This window comes from Sinocyclocheilus grahami, unplaced genomic scaffold (genome assembly GCF_001515645.1).
Source record: "Sinocyclocheilus grahami isolate Dianchi unplaced genomic scaffold, SAMN03320097.WGS_v1.1 scaffold344.1, whole genome shotgun sequence".
Taxonomy (NCBI): Eukaryota; Metazoa; Chordata; class Actinopteri; order Cypriniformes; family Cyprinidae; genus Sinocyclocheilus; species Sinocyclocheilus grahami.
Window position 1 is genome coordinate 1681816 of NW_015505523.1, and position 24705 is coordinate 1706520.

The window sequence follows — 24705 nt, forward strand, 5'->3', positions numbered from 1 at the left end:
GCACGCGCACTAATCTAACCTAATAGACTTCACGTCATGTATGCGTGCACTCTCTGTAGGTGTGTTTTGTTTGGATTTTGCAATATACTCGATAATGTCAAACCGCACATTGTAAAATAACAATTACGAAATGTGTAGATTCGGTGGCGAACGCTGTTACCTGCAAATTCCGTCCCACAGGCTTTACAGTGAACGCAGTGCATAGAACCATTTTCATAGCGGAGCCACTAGAAGTCTTTCAGCCACTCTCTCCGAAAACTGTACGCCTTCTATTCGGCTGGTGGATCAACATTCACCACATGATCGCTATCACCAGCACCATTATTTGTAACTTTAGGTGGTTCACAAAAGAAATCTGTCAGTGTTTCTTTTTTTATTTTCTCTCTTCTTCAGCCTTTTTCATTCCCCGCGGTAGTTAGCTCCCTGCCACCTGACAGCGGAAAGCAGTGACTGGGTGGTTGACAGCTAATATTAACCAATCTAAAATCTGCATTAAAGTTAAGAATGTAAAGATGAAGTCTAATTGGTTATGTAGCCTAACATTTCATAGAACGGCAGACAGGTCACTGTATCAACACTCAGAAGGCACATACTCTGAGTGTTTTTAGTGAAATGAAAACAGGTCGCATGACAACAATTATATGCACTCGCACAAATGCTCCAAAATATATTTTGAGGTCGCACAGATAAAATTTCGGGAGCATATGCAACCAAAATGGTCGCAATTTCGAGCCTTGTACAGATATGATTTTTAAAGATGTTTTATTTGGGTCCTCAAGCATTTTCTTCTTGAGGTTACTCTTGCCTGCCACTGGGTTTAGAGGATCACTGGAAAAGGTTTCTTTGCCTGACCTTTATCTACCAAAGGCAGCACATCTCCAGAAACTGCAGGATATTTGGTGCCCAACTTAAAGCAGAAAAATGTAAAACCATTTTGTCTGTGCTATTTAACTGGATTTCGTGCTCACGGCCAGCCTTTGTCATGCTCCGGGGAGAGCTGGTACACGAGTCATTGTCTGGCTCACTCTTCTTTCAAATTGTGCTGCTGAAACTGGGAAAACAATCAATGTTAAAAATCATTGAGTGAAGGCAGCCTTAATGGAGTTCATTTTTACAATAGAAAATAGAAAATCATCGCTGTGGATATTAAATAAGCCTGACATATTGATAGCTACACCATGCAAACAGTTCCACCGATGTGCAGTTCAGCAGCTTGAGGAAAATGAAACACTCCGTGGTGGCGGTGCTAAGAAATGACGACAATATCTCGTGTCAATAATTGTGTTATTAGAATTAGAGTAACCTTTTCTGTCCGGCACACCAGCTAGACACAAACCGTAGGCCGGTGGCACTGCTTTCCATGGATTTAGTGCTCAGGAGAGAGAGAGAGAGAGAGAGAGAGAGAGCTTTGGAAAGGAACTCTAATGCAGGGGGCTTCAAAGCAAGAAACTTTCACTCAGAGCCTTTCGTGGCGGTGCTAAGAAATGACGACAATATCTCGTGTCAATAATTGTGTTATTAGAATTAGAGTAACCTTTTCTGTCCGGCACACCAGCTAGACACAAACCGTAGGCCGGTGGCACTGCTTTCCATGGATTTAGTGCTCAGGAGAGAGAGAGAGAGAGAGAGAGAGAGAGCTTTGGAAAGGAACTAATGCAGGGGAAGCTTCAAAGCAAGAAACTTTCACTCAGAGCCTTTCATGCTAAGAGTTTGAAGATGACAAGGGGAGAAATGGAAGGAGTCTCCATAGAGCTGAGACAAACAGGTGGATATTCCTCTTACAGAACTTCTGAGCGGACTGCTCTCTCTCTCTCTCTCTCTCTCTCTCTCTCTCTCTCTCTATTTCGCTTTAGACCAGGCTGTCCATCATGGACACAGAAATGTTAGCTCTGACAGTGTGTAATTTGGACAGATAGAAGGCCAACAGATCACTTTTTGTTGATAGAAGAGGTCAAACAGGAAAGCATCAAATGGGCAAAGCACTCAACAAATTTAGCGATTGCCCAAAAAGCCAGTTGAAACGTCTACCCTGAAATAATGTGATAAATCTTGTCTGGACATTGACGCTTATTTTTTTCCCGTCGTATACTTTAAAATCCAAGAAAGTGTGAAATCCGTGGGTCAAAGTCAAGTCACTGTTCACTCAGCATCCAGTCTATTCAAAGTGCCGTAAGAGGCGGTGAAATTGAAAGAGTGGAATCTGGGGGTTATTGTGGTTTACTTTGACATGGTTTCAGCGAACTAATCTTTCGCCCTTTGAATCCACAGGGACACTCAGCATCTCTCTTTGTGGATTTTTTGTAACTTCCTTGGCCCTTATGCATGACCTGCCTCCAACGCAAGGTCTGCTGCTTATCCTGATTCATGCATACTAATGACTCTGGACTATTTACATTACAAACCCACTGTTTCATCTATCAGTGCGTGTCTACTGTTTAACCCACATTGCTTGCCAAAGTGAGCGAATGATGTCATTAAAGTTGCACATGGGAGCAGCTCTAATATCTCCCCCACGTCCGTGGAACGTACACACTGCGCTGCCGCATAAGCATCTGTGGAATGCCACTTCAAGCTCTATTACTGGGGGAATATTAGATTTGGGTTCCTTTGAGAAACTAGAGGGCTGGATGCTGGCCAGCTCTGGAATGGAGCATAGGACTGGAAAGGCATAGCTCAGCCATTAAAATCTGTCACTTTGAGAGAATGAATACCTCCAAGGAAACATCAGGAACCTCAGAGCGCACATCTCATGTGGAGCCCACTTACATAACCATGGTGGGCTTGGCAAGCGTACACTCTAAAAAGTGCTGGGTTAAAAAATAACCCAACTTTAACCCAGCTGCTGGGTAACTATGGGACAGAACACGCGCTGGGTTGTTTTGACCCAAGTGCTGGGTTTAACCGTTTAACCGTTTTATCCCAACCAGTGGGTAAGGTTAACTGTGTTGCTGGGTTAAACATTACCTAAACATTGGGTTATTTGTTGTCTTATTGCCTTGCTACCTTTATATTTACCAATATTACCAATAATAATAAATAACGATCACAAAAGAATGCAAAATTATTATTATTATTCTGTAATGCAATTACTCAACAAAAAATGCTACTGTAAATATCAATTTAATGAGTTTTCACATTTCTTTTTAAAACAATTTTTGAATGGATGCTGTCACACATTTCATTCAACCCTTACAGACACAAATAAAACAAGTTTTTGTAGATCAGTTTCTTTAAAACACAAAATTGTGTAAACTAGGCACTGTAGATTCCTATTCTTTGTCAACACTGCATCATCACAACACTCAAAAATTGATTATTGCCACACGAGAATCAGTCCAAATATTGTGTCATTAAAACTAAGCCAAACAAAGAGTCCTACAACAGACAATACATACAGTATGACACAAAATATGAAACATGTTACAGGTGGCAAGAAAAAAACTGTTGCCCTGATGATATACTGCATGCTGGAGAAATTCTCAGGTAGGAAGACACTGCTTAGTGTAGTTAACATAAAGCACAAAAAAAAGAAAAAATAAATCAACAGAAAAAAGTCTTGAAGCAAAGGTCAACAGCCTCAAGTAATGAGTCCGTTTCAATGGCATTATAGCCCGAAACAGTGACGAAGGTCTGGGATGTCGTTCCCAGATGTCGTTCCCAAAATGTGCAGGAATGCATCACTGGTCTCTGCATTTTGCAAATATTCCTCCATGTTGGTCATCACCTGTTAATTATACGACACTTAGTCTTGCAACATAACTAACAAGTTAAGTGTATATACAGTTGAGGTCAAGCGTTTACATCCCCCTTTCAGAATCTGCAAAATGTTAATTATTTTACCAAAATGAGAGGACTCATACAAAATGCATGTTATTGTTTATTTAGTACTGACCTGAATACGACATTTCACATAAAATATGTTTACATATAGTCCACAAGAGAAAATAATAGCTGATTTTATAAAAAAATGACCCCGTTCAAATGATTCTTAATACTGTGTTGATATCTGAATGATCCACAGCTGTGTTTTTTTGTTTAGTGATAGTTGTTCATGAGTCCTTTGTTTGTCCTGAACAGTTAAACTGCTTGCTATTCTTCAGAAAAATCCTTCAGCTCCCACAAATTATTTGGTTTTCCAGCATTTTTGTGAATTTGAACCCTTTCCAACAATGAGTGTATGACTTTGAGATGCATCTTTTCACACTGAGGACAACTGAGGGACTCGTATGCAACTATTACAGAAGGTTCAAACGCTTACTGATGCTCCAGAAGGAAAAACCATGCATTAAGAAAAACTTTTTGAATTTGAAGTTCAGGGTGAATTTAACTTATTTTGTCTTCTGGGAAACATTTAAGTATCTCCTGTAGCTTCTGAAGGGCAGCACTAAATGAAAAAAAAAGATATTAAGGCAAAATAAGAAAAATGTACACATCTCCATTCTGTTCAAAAGTTTTCACCCCCAGCTCTTAATGCATCATGTTTCCTTCTGGAGCATCAGTAAGCGTTTGAACCTTCTGTAATAGATGCATAAGAGTCCCTTAGTTGTCCTCAGTGTGAAAAGATGGATCTCAAAATCATACAGTCATTGTTGGAAACTTTTGCATGTAAACTTTTGAACGGGGTCAAACCCTTACAGTCCATTTGACCCAGCATGAGCAACCCAACTGTGTGTTTACATTACCTCAAACAACCCAGAATTATGACCCAGCACAATTAACCCAAAAATGTGTTTACAGAAATAACCCAGCACTTTTTAGAGTGTACCATGTTCTCCTTTGAATCTTGGGAACTTTAAAGGGATAGTTTACTCAAAAATGATAAATATGTCATTTACTCACTCTCATGACATTCCAAACCTGTAGGACTGGCTTCTACATTTTCTAAAAAAAATAGTTTTTGTCCATATAATGGAAATCAATGGGGTCCAATTGACCGTTGTTTTGGACTCAATTGACTTTCATTGTATGGACAAAAATAGAGTTCTTCAAAATATCTTCTTTTGTGTTCCACAGAAGAAAGTCAGTCATACAGGGTTGAAAAGACGTGAGGGAGAGTAAAAGTCGTCAGCAGAGGTATTGTATTGAGAGCGATGAATCATTCACAGTGAGACCAGAAACATCAATCAAGAAAATAAGTCAGTTTTTATTTCAAGTTCACTTCAAGAGGGTTTAATGGTGCTAGTATGGTCACTGATAGCCCTATATTGGTAACATTAGTTAACTACATTAGTTAAGATAAACTAGCAATGAAAAATACTTCTTAACCAGGGGTTCTGGCCCTCAAGGTCCACTTTCCTGTAAAGTTTTGCTCCAGCCCTAATCAAACACACCTGAACAAAGCATTTATTAATCTTAGTTATTGTTGATTCCAACATTTACTTATACATTATTAAAATTAAAAGTTGTATCTGTTAATGTTATTTAATGGACCTGACTAACATGGACTAACAATGAACAGTTGTATTTTTACTAACATTAATATAATTTACTAACATTAACAAAGAATATTAAATACTGTAAAATGTATTGTTTTAATGTATTGCTCATTGTTAGTTAATGCATTAAATAGCTAACAAATGGAACCTTATTGTAAAGTGTTACCCATATATAAATTCTATTAGAATTACTACTGGCAACTAACTTTTTTTCTGTTTTGTTTATTTACTTATTGTTTTTTCGTTTTATTTGGCACACCTGACTGTTGTTCTTGTATCCATTATGCCTAATGAAAGGCCAGTAACACTTTCTTGCATTTTAGTGTTTTTCGTGTTCTTTTTTTTTTTTTTTTTTTTTTTTTTCTGTGTCTTTTATGGTTTATGTTCTCGCTGCACTCATTAGCACTCAGTATAACAAAAAGGTAGCCATTTCCTGTTTTTGCCTGTCATGTACCTATATGTAGAAACACTACCTGACAAACAGGAGCCTATTTAGTATTTGCCTGATATTAGAAATGTTCTACAAAAGCAGCAGCGCAACAGCCTTATGTAGTCCATTAAATGCCAAGGGTCCTAAATGTCTCTATGATTTTCTTACATAAGCTGTTTGCCATTAAGTTTCATCATGTCATTAGACCGCCAGACAGACCGAAAAATCCTATTAGACACCAGAAATTGGCACACAGGTGTAATACAGTTATGCAAGGAGTTCACACAAATGTGGAGCGAGTGACCGGCCCGCGTGAATCTGTATGTCAGATCCTACCCTCCGACGGTGTCAAGACACACGGCGCTGGATACTTCGATGTGAGAGAGCGTTAGTTATGTGTCCGACGTCAGTTTGAATGTCACCCCTCCTGCTGCACTGTACAAACACAGCAGGAAGTCTAATCCCAGCTGAATTGGAAAAGAACTGAGACTTGCCAAGGAGAAGTGCACATTTCATGCTGAATGTAGCAGCTACGCCTGAGAGGCAAGGCTGACGCAAGGTGCAAAAAGCCAGTGGGCTACCTGCTGCCAGTCACTGAAGAATAGAACCATTGAGCGCCCAGTCATTTTAATAGATATGAGAAAGGGCAGTACTTACGGAGCAGAAAGGTCAATGCTGAGAGCGCTTGAATATGGACATCGGTGATGTCATGACTTCTGACTGTATACACGGCAAACATCAGGGTGTATCGATTATGTTTAAATGACTCTAAAGGTTAATAGAAAAAAAGCATGTGCACATTTTGTATCAAACAATGGTAATGCTGAAGAGTCAAACCAAATGACTGAGAACAATCCAATAAGTGTTGAACAAAGCCAAGGCTGTTTAAAGTTTCATGCAGCCCAGGGGCACAAGACGCTGATGTGCTTTACTTTTCTCCTCCACAGATAAACCTGAGGTGACGATCAAGGTGGAGTTTCCGCAGGGCCTGATTAGAGAAGGCGAGAATCTGGAACTGACGTGCCAGGCTAAAGGCAAACCACAGTAAGACGCCTCTCTCTCCCGTGTGTTCCATTTCTGACAATATTAGCAACTTTTCAACTGTTTGTTCTGGTACGGATGAGTCAGGGTCATGGGCTTCTCATGAGAACAGTCCTCTACCAAAACCCATAGCCAAACATTTGACCGCCATCTCAAGGCGTTCAGTGGAATTAATTATAACAATTCTGGTCCTGATCTAATTGGTCAAGCAGCCTTTCAAGATATTTTGTTATATTGCTTAATTGCATTTGAGGCATTTAATCAAAAAAATCTATTTTATTCTTGATGTACAAGCTTTAATTTAGTTTGCCTACACAATGAAATTGAGAAAGATGCTGGGCAAAATCTCAGCTGAATTTGATCGGGCACATGCTATACTGTATTTGTTGGCCTTTTACCAAAAATTGACTGTTGATTACTTTATCGGGTACACAACATGAAATTAATAAAAAAAATAATTTAGTAGAGAACTTGATTAGATAAAACTGCATGGACGAGTGGTATTAGTTTAAAAAAAGAACATTTAAATCAATTTCCGACATGTCCAGAATTAGGTTAAGAACATAGGAAATAATTATTGTTGTCTCAACACAACAAATAAAAAACAATTGTGTGTGATAGAATTTGAAAGTTGGTTAAAAATTTGCACACAAAATTTTTTTTTTCCATTTGTTAAATTTAGTTAATTAAATTGAACATGCAGCCATTTCTTGTGGAGTTACAAAGCTGAAATAAATTTTTGATGGACAGGTTATTGTTCCAGCAATATTAATAATTCATTTTCCATACGCCCTTGTTGAAAAATATACAGTGGCCCCAAAATGTGAATTTTTTTCCTATTTTGTCCCAAAATAAAAAAAAATTATTTCTTTCTTTATTTTTACAGATACCACTTGGTTTGATATCTAATGCAGTGAAATTCATAGATTTTTACACAAAAGTGTCCACATATTTTCTGTGGTCATTGCACATGAGCATAAAGTGAATTATCAATGTTTGTCCATTGTCTGAGCACATGTAATGAAAGCCATTCTGGTGTTTTTATATTCAGCAAGCCCCATAACATCCCCAAACTGAAATGCTGCGGGCAGACGAGGTGCCACCCGAATTCATTTAATAAAGATGAAAATACAATCAATACAGTGAGCAGAAAATTGGAAGTCATTTTCATTAAAGCTTGGAGAGGGGCTGCAGTCATTACTGTCAGACAGTGCAGGGCTTGGCTTGCCATCCCATTTGTATTCTCCGCCTCACGCCAGGTTCTCTGCAGCCCCTCCACTGTGTGTTTTTCCCCATGCCTTCCTCTCAATAAGGTACTTTTTCTAGGTCATTTTTCCCTTTCCATATCAGGAACGTCTGCATCTTTATGCCACGCATGTATATTTAACCTCAGATTGAGACTCTTTGAGATTCCCCACTCGCTGCTCGCCATCAAATGTTGTTTTGCCGTCCTCGGAGGCTGAGGATCAACTGCTATTGAACGCGAACCAGTTCTTTGTTTCGAAGCTGTGAAGGTTTTTTGTTTTGTTTTTTTGTATTTTCCCCTCTCTCCCCTTTTAAACAGAATAGTAACAAGTTTAAACACTGACACAAAAACCAGAACAACAAGGGAATGCCTCCTCAGATGCTCTTGGGAAATAACTACACTGCTGCAGTGCCATTGAAACTTGTGAGAGCCGAGCAGAGTTTAGAGCCTCTTTTATTTTTCCATAGTGGCTATAGCTCATTCAACTCATCACTGTGAAAGTAGAATAGGCTGTTGTGTGCCCGGCTCAGGTGTTTAGAGAACAAAAGGAGATAGCTCGCAGTGGCAGTTAATTGAGGCAGACAAGAGAAAATCACAGCCTTTCGCTTTTTGTAACTTCGCCAAAATGAAGTTCATTTGCCAATGCCGTAGGCTGCGACATTGGTCGAATCCCACAATCTGTGTTACTGACCGCAACTAATCATTTTATTCTGAGGTTAGGGCCATAGCTGTTTTTAGCCTCAGACAGCACAAATTGCACATATTAACATGATAACATATTGCACACACACACAAACAAAAGTCTGATTTGCTGGACTCAAAATCATGTATACAAGCTGTTGTGTCCATGGAATTACTCGCATGGTTCTTTTGATCAATAAATTATTGGGATTTTTACATTTGTTTATTTTCCCTATATTTTGTCATTTAAAAAAAAAAATTTTTGCTATGCTTTTCCTAGTTGTTCGTAATTGCAGAATAAAGTTTTTTTTTTAGGTATTTTTTTTTTCTTTTTTTTTTGTTTTTTTTTCCATAGTGGCTATAGCTCATTCAACTCATCACTGTGAAAGTAGAATAGGCTGTTGTGTGCCCGGCTCAGGTGTTTAGAGAACAAAAGGAGATAGCTCGCAGTGGCAGTTAATTGAGGCAGACAAGAGAAAATCACAGCCTTTCGCTTTTTGTAACTTCGCCAAAATGAAGTTCATTTGCCAATGCCGTAGGCTGCGACATTGGTCGAATCCCACAATCTGTGTTACTGACCGCAACTAATCATTTTATTCTGAGGTTAGGGCCATAGCTGTTTTTAGCCTCAGACAGCACAAATTGCACATATTAACATGATAACATATTGCACACACACAAAAACAAAAGTCTGATTTGCTGGACTCAAAATCATGTATACAAGCTGTTGTGTCCATGGAATTACTCGCATGGTTCTTTTGATCAATAAATTATTGGGATTTTTACATTTGTTTATTTTCCCTATATTTTGTCATTTAAAAAAAAAATTTTTTGCTATGCTTTTCCTAGTTGTTCGTAATTGCAGAATAAAGTTTTTTTTTTAAGTTATTTTTATTTTCTCTATATTTTGTCTTTTTTTCCAGTTTTTCATCATTGCAGAATAATTTTTTAGCTTATTTTATTATATTATTATCATTATTATTATTAATAATTATTTAATTCATTTATTTAATCAATATATACAGTATATATACTGAAAAAATGGTGTTTCACTTTGATTAAATTTTTTACTAAGATTTCACAAAAAAATTACCAAGAAACAGCAAATAACACATTGAATTAAGCATGATATTAGCAAGACTAAGTTACTACTTTCTTGTAAAACGTTCTTGTAAAACATTTTCGAGAAATAGATGGAACTGCTGGAGTTTATATGCAACTTAGAATTTTCCTGCCATATATTGTCCTATAAAACATTACATGGTACTCAGACAACATCTTTGCCTAAGTAAGAGATCCCTTGGCCAGAGAAAAAACTAAATTCTGGCTACACAACTCTAAAGCAAAGCCAATTCTGCTCTGTGTCTCCATCCAGGCCTCATCAAGTGAACTGGGTGAGAGTGGATGATGAAGTGCCGTCTCACGCGGTTATCACTGGCTCAGATCTCTTCATCGAGAACCTCAACAAGTCCTACAACGGCACTTACCGGTGTGTGGCGTCCAACTCTGTGGGCGAAACGTACGCTGACTACATCCTTTATGTGCGCGGTAAGTTCAAAGTGACCGAGTAGTTCTGTCTCTCCGACCTCTTCCTCTTTCACCCACTCCACCACTCCATCTGAGTCATGGGTCAATAACATTGATCTCAATGACATTTCCTTTCCTTTAGGACACGTTCTAATCTGACCATTTTCTTCTTGGAATTTACTTCTGATATCTCTTGCTGCACTAAGCCTGTGGTGAAATTGCTGTCCTCCATTTTCAGAGTGCAACAATGGACTCTGGAGCTATTTTAAAAAGGATTTATGCTGCAATGAGGATCTTTAAGTGAACAGATATACAGTTTATGTCAGTAGCGAGGGAGGCAAACCCCAGCTAATTCACATTCAAGTCATTTTATCAAAACGATACTGTGAATAAGCTTTAAAAAAGCAAAACTTTTTTGTTTATGTGTGCGTGTGTGGGAACATTGCATGTTGTCGGTGGGTCGCCACAGAAACTTGGCTTCGCCCGGGTTGTGCGTGTTCCAAAAACTTGCCCCGGCACGAAGTGCAAATGCGCCAGTAATTGCGACAGGCTTTTCACACGTTTCTCCCATGAGCGGTTTGGCAGTCGTTCCACGAGAAATTCATGACAGTTGAACCAACAGAATAGAAGAGAGAGTGACACAGCCACGTATGGTGCTGCGAGAGCTCAAATCCCTCCCCTATTAAAAACAGCGTTCAATATAACACACTATCAGGACGTTTTATGAATTGTACATCTGATACTGCTTTTAATATCTACACAATTCAACCTCATATCTGACATTAGAATTGCTAATGCAGAAACGGGGGCTGTCAACATTTAATTTAGCATCATGCTTCTATTTTGTATTAACAGAGTTACACTCAAATATATTCGACACACACATACATGTGTGCTCATAAAGACAGGTGCTGGTGACATCTGGGTGCTCTATAGTCTTATAATTATTCTCCCTCAAATTAATAAGATGACATCTGTGTATTATAAACACAGTGGCCCTGACACTTTCAGCAAGACCCACAGAGCTTCTCGCATACTTTGCATATTACGGCATTATGTCGAGGCACTGTTCAATTAAACGCTCTGCTTTACAGAGATGTTAAAGGGAAGGCAAAATGGGCGTTTAGCAAGCTGTCTCGGTGAGGACACATTTTCATACAGCCGGCATATGTAATGCATGGCATATCAGAAGGGTAATTGTGAAGCTATTCATGCATGGCCTTATGAAACCACTATTAGGGTTTTTAACACTTTCAGCACTCCTATATAATAATAAATCTGCCGATTAGATGCAAGGCACCTTGCCGTCACTCGCCAACATCGAAAGGGAGAACAAAAACACCAAGTATGTTATAACTAATTTTCAGATTGAAATTTCATCCTTACGTGGGAAAAAGATCTTGAGCATCATGAGGGTGTATAGATATAGAGTTTAAAGCATATGATGTGCAGAAGGTGAGACTCAAATGGACTGATCAAATTAAGACTTGTATGCATGATTTATGCTGCAAAGGTTTAGAAAAGCCACTTTATTACCTACAAAATTTAAAATAATTTGAACATTAAGGGCCAGATTCACAAACAGCTTGTGCCAGCGCAAACCGTCTTTTGGCGTTAAAATAGTACTGTCAGGATTTCCTAAAGACGCGCAGTGAAGAATTAGCTTTTTTAGAATTGCGTGCTAACGCTAATTTACCCTCTTTTGTAAATCTGGCCCTTAGTTTGATCATATTTCATTCATTCATTCATTCATCAAATTAATGCAACTTTTATTTAACATTTTGGATTTAAATGTAATTAATTTTTAACTTTTTTATTGTTTTATTTATTCATAATTTTTTTAATCAACTTTAATCATTTTTTAAGACTTTTTGTAAAAAAAAGTACATTTTAATTATTTATTCATCCATTTATTTAAATAATGCAATTTTTATCATTGGTTGCTTATGAATGGGGAAAAAGCATGCAACACATTAGAGTTAATATCAGATTTTCGGTTTGTGGTAGCAGATATTCCTGGGCCCTCAATAGACAGCCAGAACAGATGTACTGCAGAGGCAATTTTTCTCTAATGCGTTTGTTCCCCAACTGTTGTGAAGCTAAGTGATGGAGAACACTTGGAGGGTGGCTGGCACTAAACTGGTTATGGGGAAAAAATACATTCCCTGAGACATTTTCCAGGGCCCCCATCCCAGCATGCCCCTGCGGGGGAATGAGATCTAACACACCGGCCTGTAACAAGTTTATGGAGCGCCTCTAACCTAATAAAGACTACCTTTGCCTTCACAGCCCTGGCCTTTAATATTGCGCACTCCTCCTCTGCCTGTCACCCTCGCTCACGTTTCCTCTCCGTAACAATTCCTCCATGCTTAGAGGGCTTTCCTTTGGTATCTCACAGCCGCCCGGCAGAAATCGATCACGGCAATACACTTCCTTAACTGCGCTTAGAGTGCATGCTGAACCCAAACACAAACATGATTTTGTTCACTCGGTGGGTCAAGAATCAGGGTTCCCATGGTATAATTGTGTTTTCCAGGCCTGGAAAAGTAATGTTTTTCTAATTATGCTCTGACCTAAAACATTTAATAGGCTAAATATTGCTCTTCTGTAGAGTAAAACTTTCTTGCGAGTTATAGTCTGATTTGTACTGTTCTTTTTGAGTCAGTTAATTTTAAAGGGATAGTTCACCCAAAAATGAAAATGGTCATGTCTTTCAAACCTGTATGACTTTCGCTCTTCTGTAGAACACAAAATAACATTTTTCAAAAGATGTTGACAATTAAACTGTTTCAGTTCAACTTAATTTCCCTTGTGTGCCCAGAAATTACAATGAAAGTCAAAGGGACTTTGATGACATAATTTAAATTTTGGGGTGTAAATCTAGAATGAATCTGTCAAACTGACTCATCCTCAGTCTAAATGATTCATTCATGAATTGGTCAAAAATCTTTTGTTTTGTTTTGTTATCCTAACCAATATTCTCAAATCACTGGAAAGATCTGAAAAATGTAAACAAGTTGGGACCTCTGAATAATGTGCTTGTGGTTATGGAAATTTATATCCAACCACAAGCCAAAGTACAGCATCGGCCCGCGCTTCCTCCGAGGGAATCCCCTATGTGTTTGTGTAAATGGCAAGCATAAACAGATATTTGTTTTAGTGTAAGCCTAAATCCTCAACCCTCGCACGTAAACCAATGTGGATTCAACACAGCTTGCTGAAAACACATTGCATGGGGATTGATAAACAGCCTGATTTTGTGACAAGCCTCAGACTTGTTTGAGACACCTAATTGTCCCTTATATCCAACAACATGTGTAGCGCTAGAAGAGTACTGAGAAAGAACAGCTGGAGGAACAGCAGTCTTCCTAGCAGTGCATGTAACTCGAGAAGATCCAGTCTCGGTCCAGCGAGCTCAACATATGTAGGGAAAGAAAATAAAAATCTACACTGCTGTCATGGTGGGTCCAATCCCATCACTGTGCTATAATAATGGAGCCGTAAATCACTTCTCTCCATACTTCCCCTCCGTTCTTATAGCTTGCTCACTTTTATTCAATTCGCCCCATCAGTGCTTCCCTTACAATTCATCGTATTGGTGACACACACATTTAAAAGTCAGATTGCTATGATAAATTTGGCTGCTGTCAAACACGACCTCGGCAGCCCGCCGTTCAAAAATCTAGTCATCTGTGAATTCAGACATGCAAATGTGCCGTATTAGAGTTGGCAATGTAAAACCTTCCTACTGGATGTCTGAAGATGAAAGAATGCATTGCAAATGACGTGCAGGATTTCGTATCTAAGCTACACATTTGCTTACTGAATTATATGACAGTTGTTGATGTAAAAGTACAAAGTTTCATATCCATGGATAATTGGATAACTGTAGATAATTTATACTGTATATACACTGAACAAAATTATAAACGCAACACTTTTGTTTTTGCCCCCATTTTTCATGAGCTGAACTCAAAGATCTAAGACTTTTTCTATGTACACAAAAGACCTATTTCTCTCAAATATTGTTCACAAATCTTGTATATTGAATATAGAAGTGCTCACTAACACAGATTTAGACAGATTAGACAGAACAATATTTGAGAGAAATAGGCCTTTTGTGTACATAGAAAAAGTCTTAGATTGACAAATGGGGGCAAAAACAAAAGTGTTGCGTTTATAATTTTGTTCAGTGTATATATAGTAACACAAAATTTGATATTTATTTTTGTTTATTTGAATAGTTGCATTGATAGAGTGGATTTCAGATTCTTCATTTTTGGTTTAAAATTCTTCAATATGATGAACATAATAAATATATTTATAAGTAACCTGTATATAATAAAAATAAGAATATTTATTTGTTTTTAATTAATAACAAAAACAACAACAACAATGTTTGTTATTCAGTTGAATTCCGAGTTAGTGTGCATGAAAACATGAATATACTGTGGCTATATTTCTAAACACACAATTTGATATTTATTTTTATTTAATTTATTTAGTTCATAAATAATAATAATAATAATTATTATTATTATTATTTAGTCGATTCCAAATTTGTGTGCATTAAAATGTGAATATCCTTTAGTTATATTTACTACGTAATACACTAATAATAATGATAATACAACATAATGTTTACTACATAATACATGTACACAGTTGGTCAAGTCAACATTAAATTCAATGAAGTAATTTAAATTAATTAATTCATTCACACAGATGCATTACTCTCTGTTCTACAGAATAGGTACATGTTGCATTTTTGTAGGAGTTATCATACTGTAGAATTGCTTTGTACTTATTGAGAAACATTTCATAAATCTCTCATAACATGTTTCAGCTGGCAGATTGGATGGGTGCTGTTTTAAGTGCTTTCATGTCTCATAGCTCAAAGGCAGAGGAGTCTCTCCCATCCACACCCATGTTATCCCGTCTGCCAGAGTCATTAACAAGGGCCGTCTCCTAAGCCCTCCCTTCATTAGCCTTTTATTGGAGTCGATCGCTTCAGTGCTGCTGCCAGTGTCAGATTTGCAGGTACTTATTGTTATTTTACGCTGTTCACTCACCTCTCTTGCTCATTGATTCTACAGAGAGGAGGAATGTGCAATCTATGGAGGAGGAATGCACTCTAATTGAATTTACACTATAGCAAGGCAAATGTGCCACTTCTACCATTTATTGATATAATGTCCTTATTAAACAGTTGGAGGGAATTTCCCTGCATATGCTTCTACATATGTTTACCACCTCTGGTAATAGCGTGCAGATCCTAACAGGTTATTTTCTAGTGCAGTGGTTCTTAAAATTTTCAGGAGTACCACCTCTCTTCAAATCAGAAAATCAAACTAAAATCTACTTACAACAATATTCCTTCTGATTTAATTTTATTTTCTTATGCATTTAGAATAGCATCTCTTTTAATTGTATAACCTTTTTTTTTTTTTCTCACGGAATAATTGACTTGAATTTGACATCCCATAGTTCTGAAGTAAAAATACTAAGCTAATTTTTATATTTTATTATTTTGATAACTTTTATATGTATTTATTTATTTATGTAATTTTTTTTACATATAATTAAATTTTTTTTGTGGTTTTTGGTTATTTTTGCTATGTGTACCACCTAGAGGAAATCCAGTGATACACGTTGTTTAGTTAGAGTACCACTAGCTATGAATATCGCATAAAACATTTGCGAGTAAAGCACTGTTTCCATCCAGCGAGTTGAAGAGAACAAAATCATCACTTCCTGATTAACTTTTGCTAAATATCTTGAAGAAAATTTGTATTTGCTGCAGTAGGGGAAGGCACTGTATAATAATTTTTGTAAACTATAAATTACGAGCTTTAGAGTGTGCAGATGAAATACGGTCACGTTATATTATTTTTAGAGCCTGCTGCATGGGAATGCATTTCTGGGAGTTAATTATAACAAAGCACTTTGACAAGGCCTTGCTCAAGCATTTTAGAATGACAAAACTAGCATTTCAGATGCTTTGCAATGAGATGGGTCCGTTGGTTGGTCTGGTTTTATGCTGTCCCATTGCAAAATCACATGTCCGACTTACTTTTAGAATGTATGCTCATCTTGGTGTTTCCATACAGCGTTTTGTTTTGTTTTTTTTATACGATATCCCAATGTTTTATTTGTTTGTGTGTGTGTGTGTGTGTGTGTGTGTGTGTTTATACTTGCGTTCCAAAGGGAGCAAAGCCTAAAACTGCCGCCTAGCCCCAAAGAATCCTACACATTGCAATATTTGGGTTAAGCTCCCTCCCCTGCTCTTGCTAGTTTTGCAACAGCAAGCGAAAATCTCCTTGAACAAACACATAAAGCTGCCTGATGACAGAAGGTTGCTGATGGGCAAATCAACAGCCCTGAGCACCCATTGCTAATCACACTATTACTCACGTGTGTTTTTCCCTCTCCGTGTCGTTCCTGAATGACTGTTATCCGTTAGGAGTCCCAGGACATGCCGGGAAATGCCATGCCGATTAAAGTACTCATCTAGTCAGCTCCTCATACGTACCTCGCTCTCCTGATACCCTTCCTTGCCTCTGCGAGCCACTCATGCGTTGGTCCGCATCTCATTTGGGAGATGCACCGTTTTAGCAAGTGGCTCAGCAAGGGAGAGAGTAAAATATGAGTTCTCATCCTAGCGTTAGCCTTTGCGTGTCTGGGGAATCGGTGTAACCGGCAGTATTTTGCAGTGGCCCGGGTTTAATGAGCCTGCTACACACACACGCGCCCCGGCCCGTTGCTATGATTCATAATGTGCCGTGATAAACACACGCTGAGATGACATGGCAGGTATGCACTGTGAAAGTCAATAAGCCCTGATACTCGGAGGCATCGGTTCGCCTTTTAAAAAGATAGCTACAAAAAAATTTACAAAAATGGTTATAGATCCAATCGGCCTGCCAAGTTTTTAATGAGCTATTGACACCGGTGATCTCAAACATCTGTTGGGCATTCACAGTTCATAACGGAGTGGCGCCAATAAAGTTGGCCCTCCGCTGAGTTAAAGCGAACGTGCGTTAAGTGAGGTTTCGGTTTCTCCGTCTTTCTTTATTAAAACATTTATGTATCTGCTAGTTCATAGAGCATTAAGCTTTTCAGGCTCAGCACACATTATTTAATGTAAATGTAGTCTATAGTGGCTATTGATCAAATGTGCTGCTGCTTGTAAAGTGAGCTATATAGCTCTTCGTTAGCCTGTATTTGCCATGCTTGACTGCTTGCTGAGTTTCCTTGGTCAGCTGTTTCCTTTTCCCTTTTTGCCATAGGATATTAAGGATGACTGAGCGTGTCAAAAATATTAAACATTTTAGCCCTGTGCTTTCAGACAGATGCATGCTTGTGTTTAAATCCTACACAGTTTAGCAGGTTCACTCGGTCTGTTTGCTGGTATACTTCATCACAAGCATGAGAAATCCACATGGCTGTGCCCTTCTGGAAGGTGTCTGGGAGAGAAATTTTCACCTAGTTGCAATTGCCGTGTGAATCAGTGTAGTTTGAGACAGGTAACAACTTACCGCTGACAACCTGTGATCCATTACGGTTTTTTATTGGCATGCCAAACATACAAATCTTTGAAAGTACCTTTTCCATCAGAAAGTGCAGTAAAGCAGTCACATTCGCTTAAAGAGATGGACAGAGTTCAGAAGTGAATACTGTAGTTTTGCATTATTATGAAGAAGAAATGTGCTTGCTTGTTGTTTAATCAGTTCTGATAGTTTAGTAATGTTTCTGTTTGTTTGTTTTTTTCTATGTAAATATCTGCCATTTTTGGTATAATAAAACTATATTAACATTCAATATTTTGGGGTTAGTAGGATGTTTTATTTAAATTTTTTTAATGAAGTTAATACATTTATTCAGCAAGGATGCATTTCAATTGTTCAGGAGTGACAGTCAAAGAATCCTTAAAAATGTATCGTGGAATCAACTGTCTTCAACATTGATAATAATAAGAAATGATTCTTGAGCACCAAGTCAACATATTAGAATGATTTCTGAAGGGTCATGTGACACTGAAGACTGGAGTTATGGCTGCTGAAAATTCAGCTTTTTCATCGCAGGTATGAATTACATTTTAAAATATAGTGAAATGGAAAACGTATTTTAAAATTGTAATAATATTTCACAATAGCACTGTTTTACTGTATTTTTGATCAAAGAAATTTTGCCTTGGTGAGTATAAGAGACTCACCAAATTGGTAACACTTTAGTATAGGGATTGATTCTCACGGTTAACTAATTGCTTATTAGCATGCTATTAACATATTGGCTGTGTATTAGTACTTGTAAAGCACATATTGTGCATGACCATATTCTATATCCCTAATCCTATCCCATACCTAAACTCAACAACTACCTTACTAACTATTAATAAGCAGCAAATTAAGAGTTTATTGAGGCAAAAGTCATAGTTAATGGTTCATTACTAGCGAGCATTGGACCTTAAAATAAAGTGTGACCAAATCTTACAAATCTCAAGCTTTTGAATGGTACAGTAGTGTATGTCCAAATTATAATAGTGCTATTAAAAGTGTTACAGTAGTAAGGGTAAAAAATTGCATAATAATGTCAAAGTAAATATACCATTGCTTTAATACTCAAATTAATAAATTAATACTGTTTTACTTTTCTTTTTTTAATATTACTAATTATTTTAGCTGTCAAAAATAATGTATTTAAAGTCTAATTGGGACCAGCATTCACATTATTTAAATTGCATTAACCTCTTTTTACAAAAAAACACATTGATTAGTTGAAAAATCACTTCAATTAAATAATGTTTATTATGCATTTTAAAGTGTTTTTTGTAATCCAGTGAATTTTTTTTCATAATTAAAGTGACAGTTGGCCATAATATCATAGTTATGTTAAAATTCTGACATCTGTCATGTATATTAACAAACTAAATATTATTTTATTATTATTTTTTTTAATTCTCATGAAGGGAAACTATCACATTTATTTTATCTTTAGCCCAGGGTAGACATAAGTTTCACTGATAAATATGTTTCCATACACTTCCACTTCCAATTCGAATTTCAGTCTTAAACAATAATTTGTCTTTTTAAAATGTCATGTGAACACGTTAATCCGATGTGCAACATGCCTTAAAATATATTATATATTTTTGTATTACATTGCATATTGTGTTGTGTATATTTGGACAGACAGATGGAGACTGTATTATAACTGTACATGTATATACTGTTAAGGACTGAAAGTGTACTTAACAAGTGTTTAGTGTGGTGTTAAAAGCCCTCTAGTGCATGACACGCAATACGTGGCTGCCATTTTCTAAGTGATCCCGTGTATCAGCAGAGGAGATGGAGGCAGAGTTCCTCTCTGCCTCCGCTTCATCCTGCTGGATGTTTATCATTAGAGAGTGGAAGCGTTTCAGGGCTCCCACCGAGCTCTTTTGATGGAGCACAGACAACAAAGTAGGGAGGGGAGACAGCCGACCAATTTCCCCCACCACAGATGTTAACACAGTGGTATCTGTCTGTACGCGCTGGGCAAACAGTGGCGCGGGCCGCGCCGCTTTTCACGCCTGTTATCTCCCCGAGAAACATCGCTCGCTCCCATATCCGCGCGCCCTCCTTTCCCATTCCTCATTTCATTAATGTTTGCCTGTTTGTCTCTCCATGAAAAATCCTGATCACCCCACGCACCGGACTGGCTAACACACCCGCTGAGTTAACTCGCCGACATCAAACACGCTAAGCCTGTCACGACCGCTGCCACTGGCTCTTGGGTCTATCAGTATTGCGTCCAGCACTCCACACTACAAATTGCTAAATCAGAAGCAACATTAGTAGATAGTAGGGAGGGAAAGCAGCTAATGAAGTGTGAAAATGCAAAAACCAAACAGGAGAATGTATGCCAGGACCCCTTCTGTGTGTCATGGCTATGGTCATTTGTTAGCATGGACATTTTAAATGCATAACCATCTGCATTTTATGTTTTCATTCATTTCTAATAATTCCCTCATGTCATCATTTCATTTTGGTTGGATTTCTTTTAATGGTTGTTAAATGCTATTTTATTCTATTTCCCAAACACTAAATTAGCAGTAAATGTTTACACACACACACACAAAAAAAAGTCTTTGCAGTACTTTTCCCACAGTTACATTCGTAATGACTTCTTCACCAGAGAGTAATATTTCATTTTGTACAGTAGTTACGCTTGATAATTCACATACAGTTTATAGACTAATTTACCATCTGTTGAGTAAAGCTACACATATTACACAACACGAATCTGTCTCTCATTGTTGTTGATTTGATCATGTTTGGTTTCGTTTTTCCTGATTTTTCCCCGTATGTCATGTTTTTTTTGTTGTGTTTTTCCATCTAGATGCCCTTACCACAACCCCTAAACCCACAACCACCACCACCACCACCATCTCCGCCACAACCTCCCCTCCAGACATCATACAAGGTATGGTATGACCTCCATCCACCTGCACAACCTGACTGTGTTTGTGTGTGCGTGTGGATGAGAGCGAAAGAGAGAGAGACGGATAGACCGCCAGCAGCTAGCCAGGCCTGATAAGATTCTCTCGCTGATTATGAGAGGACCATGTCCCATATGAGACCAGGCCAGGGCTGGGCCGAGCTCGCAGCGCTGTCGGTGCCACATGTCAGAGCTGGCTCCCTTCACAATTCTCTCAAATTTTAGCCCGGTTCGCTCCTTTAGCGGTGTAATCTTATCAGGATCTGGCGCTGTATCCAGGCCTGTCTGGTGCGGGGATTACAGAACCCCCTTTATGTTTCCTGTGGGCTGACAATGACAGCAGAGTCTTTGTGGCCAAGAGGAACCGGGATCAAGCGTGTACATGTTTGGATTTCTCATTTACCGAGCCAACCACATCCGACTGCACAGCTATAATGATACAAAAATCATGTTTTGTTTGTTTCATTGTATCAAATCCCTGTCCATGCTATTCATTTTATACTGCAATCTGGTATGCAATAGCATATTATCATATATTTTTTTGTTTATCCAAAGCGACTTAATGTGTCTCTTATCAGTATGCTACACTAGTTGATTGGCTCCTGAATGTCATGATGTAAATAAAATACTGTACACATAGTCCATCATTCTCTAATAATCACAAATTTCGGATCTAATGCAGGTTGCGGCCAGTTGGATAGGTTGTAGGTGAACCTAAAATACTAGGCCTGAGAGAGTTTATTTTAAACCATAGGAATGTTGTGAGTATGAAATGTATGTAAATAGTCAGAAAATGTTCCAGATTTTTTAAGAAGGGCACAAATGTGGAGCAGTATGCATTGATTTGCTGTGTGAGCTGACTTTGTAAAAAAAAAGAACAGTGCCACACTCATTTTCAGGGTTATTTATGCTAGAAAAGTCCAGTTGTGTACATTTGCACATATACAGCAAATGAGCAAAATAATAAGTCAGTTTAGCTTTAGTTCGTTTTATTGCTACAAAATGTTAAAGAGTTAGTTCACCAAAAAATGAAAATTAACCCATGATTTACTCACCCTCAAGGCATCCTAGGTGTATATGACTTTCTTCTTTCAGACGAATCCAATCGGAGTTGTATTTAAAAATGTCCTGGCACATCCAAGCTTTATAATAGCACTGGGTGGGTGTTTCTGTTCAACAGTCCAAACGAAGTCCAATAAAGAATTTGGGTGAAGTAACCCTTTAATGTGAATTTTGAAATGTTAATTGCTTTAATGTTTATAGTACTTGCAACATTATTAGCATGTTAACATATACTACCACTCAAAAGTTTGGGGGCTGGTAAAGATTTGTTGATATATATTTTTGCTATATTAATATATTTTAAAATGTAATTTAAACCTGTGATGGCAAAGCTAAACTTTCAGCAGACGTTTCTTCAGATCCTTCAGAAATCATTCTAACATGTTGATTTGGTACTCAAGAAACATTTCTTATTATTGTCAATGTTGCAAACTGTTGTGCTGCATAATATTTTAGCGAAAACCATGCTAATTTTTTCACAGAATTTTTTTTTCATGAATAGAAAAAACTGTTTTATTTTAAAAAGAAATAATTTAGAACAATGTGAAAGTCTAATGTCACTTTTTAATAATTTAATGCATCCATGCTAAATAAAAGTGGCTATTTCTTTCAAAAGAGAAAAAACCCTAAACCCAAGCAGATGACTATATGGTAATATTCAGTCAGTTAGTTTGCGTGCTGTGACACAGTGCCCACTATTAACCCTTAGTGACCATTAAAATAATTGGACATCACCTCTTGAACTCGTGCTGCATTTACCAGCATCTAAATAGCTCCTGCATTGATTAAAAAAGACAGATGCGTGACTGGGGGACAAATCTATGCATATGGCCAGGCCACAGACCACACCATGCATATGGCGACGGCATGGTTGCTACAATTAACTTCAGCTCTTTTTGCACTGAGTTAGTTTGAACCTTGCTTATTTTATAATTGAGCAAACTCTGACTGTAGAATTGGCTCTGTTGCCGAACAATACTACAAACTACAAAATGAATGCCCCTGCGATACTGACCACCGCAAGCTCATTAGCTACTCTAATCCACTCTACTCAACATAAAAAGCACACAAACGCTAATACGGCCCCAGATGATGGAAAGCTAAATCAATGTTGCTGCTGGTTTCAATCTCTAAAAGAGACCCTGATGTAATTTGCTGCCTGTAATGATTGTGATATTGAAGCAACCGATTGAGATCGTTTCACTCTCAGTTTTTCTCCTTCCTCAAGGCAATTCTTTATATTGCAGTGAAAACCGTGCAGATTGCTAGAGATGTGTCTCCGTGTTTAGTTGTGTACTCGTAAACCGAGTGGGAGCGGCCGTCGGTTCCGCGGGCAATCAAAATCTTGGACTGACTTGTGCGGATGATTTGAAAGAATCTATAAAGGGCTGAGAAATGAATCGGCCGTGATTAGGCTACATGATTGTGTTTAATGAAAGAAGCAATGACGCATACTAATGAGACACACCCTCTTTCTTCATTAACGAGGTGAATGAATCTCGTTAACACCGCTGCCTGCTGCACACATTGAAATCCTCCAGAGGTCCAACCCGCAGGCTCCGGATAAACGGCCCTGATAGGGAAAATATTATTCAATTACAGACATATTGCGTTGTTTGTGCGAAACGATTCCAGCAAAGCCTCAGCTGCGGATATGCTTTCCACAGGCCGCGCAGACCTATAGCTCTGCTATATCAGGCCACGTTTTTATCGCTTTCCCCTTAAAGCGCATCCTATTATGCCCATGTACTTCAATAGGAAGAGTGGGTCCTAAGCAGCCACACTGCTCCCTCCTTCTGCTGATTTCATTTATCCTTTGGCTGGATGTGTATAGTTCAGGAACACCACATGAATTTATCAGTCCGCAGAGGTGGAGGCCACTTAGAAATTTAATACATTTTTGATAAACTGGCTATAAGAGAAATGGAAGGGCTATACTGCACTTTTAAAAAAATCTATTAAAGCCCTTACGCAAGGCTAAAGTGCTCCACAGCTTCAGGAGGTGACATTTAGAGATGACTAAATTGCCATTTACACTGAAAAATAAATGACTAAATGGAGGGGCCTTGCTTGCCACCATACACAATGGGGACAGATGTCATTAATTTCTATTTGTATTGCCTTTTTTCTCTGCTAAACACAGCTCAGAAATCTCTTTTTTTTTCCCCCACAAAGCTTTTGCAAATTTGATCAAAGATGAGGCATTTCTTCCTCTGCCTCTTTCTCTCTGGCTGACAACACGATCTGTCCTCCATCTCTCTCGTTTCTCCCTTCCCGTCATTTTCTCCATCTCTATCCATTTATCTGTCTGTGACTTTGAGCCACAGTGCAAAGGGAAGCCTGAATGAAGACTCTGAAGGTGTTGTTTAGGCCTCTCATGTCCCCATTTTCCCCAGACTATTGTGTTTATTTTTGTAGCCAAGCCCTTTTTTATATATATTACTTCGCAAAATCTGTAATTCTGAGCTGTGCTGAGAGGCTCTGTGCGAATGGGATCCTCTATTTTAGAGCTCTCTTGCTCACTTTTTCTTTTATAATCTGTCTCTTCCTCTTTTTTTCTTTTAGGTTGAGCACAGAAATTGACACCAGCTATTTCATGTGAATGTAAAGAGTTAATTGGAAACACTTTATTTTACATTGTTCGTGTTACACTATTTAGTGTTACTTTAGATAAAAGATAGATTTGACTCGACGCATTCTTCAATTTGAGTCTACATGGGATTTTATTGTGTTTTATTTTAACCCCTAAGTTTAATGCATTGGTGTGAGCAATAGTATTAGTGATAATTGCCTCAGCAAACACT

The 24705-nt window shown here is 38.0% G+C and overlaps 1 protein-coding gene across 5 annotated transcripts in view; it reads left to right on the forward strand.

Annotated features, from left to right (window-relative positions):
• Positions 1-24705, forward strand: part of cadm1a (cell adhesion molecule 1a) — a 319703-nt gene that overhangs the window by 266200 nt on the left and 28798 nt on the right. For 4 of the 5 annotated variants that reach the window (XM_016228781.1, XM_016228786.1, XM_016228783.1 and 1 more), the window contains 3 exons: positions 6813-6909; positions 10209-10381; positions 20741-20824. In XM_016228781.1, the coding sequence (XP_016084267.1) occupies positions 6813-6909; positions 10209-10381; positions 20741-20824 (354 nt within the window). The remainder of the gene's footprint in view (positions 1-6812; positions 6910-10208; positions 10382-20740; positions 20825-24705) is intronic. The other variant, XM_016228787.1, reaches the window with a different exon arrangement.